Source organism: Penaeus vannamei, chromosome 39 (assembly GCF_042767895.1).
Source record: "Penaeus vannamei isolate JL-2024 chromosome 39, ASM4276789v1, whole genome shotgun sequence".
Lineage (NCBI taxonomy): Eukaryota > Metazoa > Arthropoda > Malacostraca > Decapoda > Penaeidae > Penaeus > Penaeus vannamei.
In genome coordinates, this window is record NC_091587.1 from 14,084,113 (window position 1) to 14,086,612 (window position 2,500).

The window sequence follows — 2,500 nt, forward strand, 5'->3', positions numbered from 1 at the left end:
GCATTAATCCCATTTCAAACTACGGTTACATCTGAGACAAAAGTGAAAACCCCATACATTTTAAGCCCACTTCGGCAACTGGTATCTCTGGTGTCATGAGCAGAATCATATCTAAACACCACAATAAGAATACCATACACTCTCAGCCCACTCTGGTAACTGGTATCTCTGGTCGTCGAGAATCATGAGCTTGACGTCCTCATAGCCATGTTGCAGCAGCGTCGGCCCGAGGTTCTCCGCCACCCACTTGCGCTGCTCCTCTGCCGTCCAGCCCATGCAGTTGAAGCTGAAGTCTGGCAGATACCCGTCATATGGCTGGTTCTGCGTCGTCAGGCCCCAGTACGTGATTCCTTGGGCCGCGTATTCGTCCAGGAACCTGGTTGAATAGTCGGGGTTAACAAAACGTGTATGGATATTGTTCGCCGAAGATAAGAAGGCATGAGATATATCAACATAGCCTTGGGAATATAATGAAGATGTTTGACAGATAATATCGAAAACTTGCAATTTCAATGTCATTTTGACAAAACGAACACTGAACAGATTTACTTGTATCTATCCAGTCGCTTGAAAAAAAATCTCTTAAGCATTGACAGACACCTCTATTCCTACGGAAGGTAAGCCCTCTTCCCCACCTGACGAAGTAGTCGGCCCAGGGCTGGTACATGTCGGTTCGCAGCTGGCCGTAGCCCACGTAGTCGTTGTTGGTCTTCATCCATTTGGGCGCCGTCCACGGCGACGCAAATAGCTTCAGCGGCCGCCCGGCCAGCGCCTCCGCCCGCTTGATCACCGGGATCTGGCCGGGAAGACATCTTAATCGACGAGAAAGCGATAATACATTTCAAATCTGAGATATACATATGCTCCCTTGGTTTCTGAAACGTGCCCAGGCTGGGTTGACCATTTTGGGATGATTATGTCCTTTAAGATCTTGGAAAAATATACGCCTGGTTGGTCACTAGTTCAGGGAAGTTAGCTTTACTGCAAACTGGCAGCACAGAGATTACAACTTTAAAAGCTGATACGCTAAGTCCTGATCATATACCATTTAGTTTAATGAAATGAAGAAATAAAGAGATACTCTAACTGCAAAGAGTAAACAGTTAGCTACAGACAGCGCCAACGTGCGCCTGCGTCGTCAGCAGAGACACTCAGTAATGATTGTTTTGAATCGCAATTCATATTACTTTCTGAAAGGATGAACTTTGTCATTTTTGCTGCTGGGGGAAAACTGCTTTGCGGCTTAATTAGTTTTCTGATAGAAATCAGTATTTTTGAAAAAGTATGAACTAAAGAGTCTTACACTAATCACTTTTGATAAACATTTTGAATTGTCGCTGTGCAGAAATATCTTAATATTTCTTCTTATAATGAGTATGCAAACTTCGGTACTAATGACCATAGCTAGTGGATTGGTATATGAGTCCAAACAAGCGATCAGTCAGTCACTATTTACTGGACCTCGCATTTCAAGGTGTATGTGTGTGTGTGTGTTCCCCATCCCCTCCCACCTTGTAGTCCGTGTCCTCCGGCTGGAGGGCGAAGGTGCTGAGCTCCACGTCCCCCTCCGCGTCGGCGTAGGTGTACGTGCGCCACGAGAAGTCGCAGCCGCCCATGTTCACGCGCCCGATGTTATACTCGAGACCCGAGGGCGAGAAGTAGGAGCTGCCGGATGGAATATACCATATAAAAAAACAGGTCTATCAAGGGGACTTCAAATGAAAATAATTTGGCAAATGAAGGTCTGCTCGGTGAAAGTACCTTATGAAGGCCAGGTTTCCATCCAGGAAAGACCGGCGAGTGAAGTATGAATTAGACATAGGCATCCCCGGCCTCCATGTCCATTGCAATCCCATGCCACCACCGGGTCTGGGTTGGGGAGGGGGGGTAGGGAAAAGGAAGGGAGGGAGTAGCAGTACGAAAAACAGGGAAACTTCTTCAACTCTAGAATCACATCCGTAGTCTGAAGAGGGTTTAGTACTTCATTTCCCCCGAGGCTGTATCACTTCATCTCCGGTGTTCTTAGTAGCTGCCTAAAGGAGCTCACACGCCACCGTGCATTTCCCATGCTTTTGTGGGGAGCTTAAAGGGGAACGTACTGGAACGGGACGGAACGGAAATGTACAAGAACGCCTTGCCAACACCTGAGACTCGGTTTGCAGGTTTCGCGGCTGGGTATATTTTGCATACTTTGTGGGAAGAAAAAGAACATAAGGAACATGAGTAGCGGAACCTTGCAGGCGCGTCCTATCAGCACCTGAGGAGTCGGTCCTGAGCGTCCGGCGACAGGTCGAGGATGTTCTTGGCGGCGGCGTCCGTGAAGGCTCCTCCCCAGCCGACCACCGTCTGGAAGGCCGTCGACTCCAGCGCGAAGCGGGCGACGTCAGCTCCCGTGCCTGGAATGGCAGGTGAAAATAATGCAAGTACATCATTGTGAGCACCTTGTGTGAGATTTATTCGTAGAGTAGAAACGCATTTGCAAGCACTCGATATGACTCAC

At 48.2% G+C, this 2,500-nt stretch overlaps 1 protein-coding gene across 1 annotated transcript in view; it reads right to left on the reverse strand.

The window, feature by feature from the left end:
• LOC113806002 (lysosomal acid glucosylceramidase) overlaps window positions 1-2,500 on the reverse strand; it is an 11,578-nt gene that overhangs the window by 8,039 nt on the left and 1,039 nt on the right. Inside the window, exons 3-6 of the mRNA XM_070116609.1 lie at window positions 2,258-2,396; window positions 1,512-1,665; window positions 636-796; window positions 139-376 (exon numbers count right to left, since the gene is read on the reverse strand). Coding sequence (XP_069972710.1) covers window positions 139-376; window positions 636-796; window positions 1,512-1,665; window positions 2,258-2,396 — 692 coding nt within the window. The remainder of the gene's footprint in view (window positions 1-138; window positions 377-635; window positions 797-1,511; window positions 1,666-2,257; window positions 2,397-2,500) is intronic.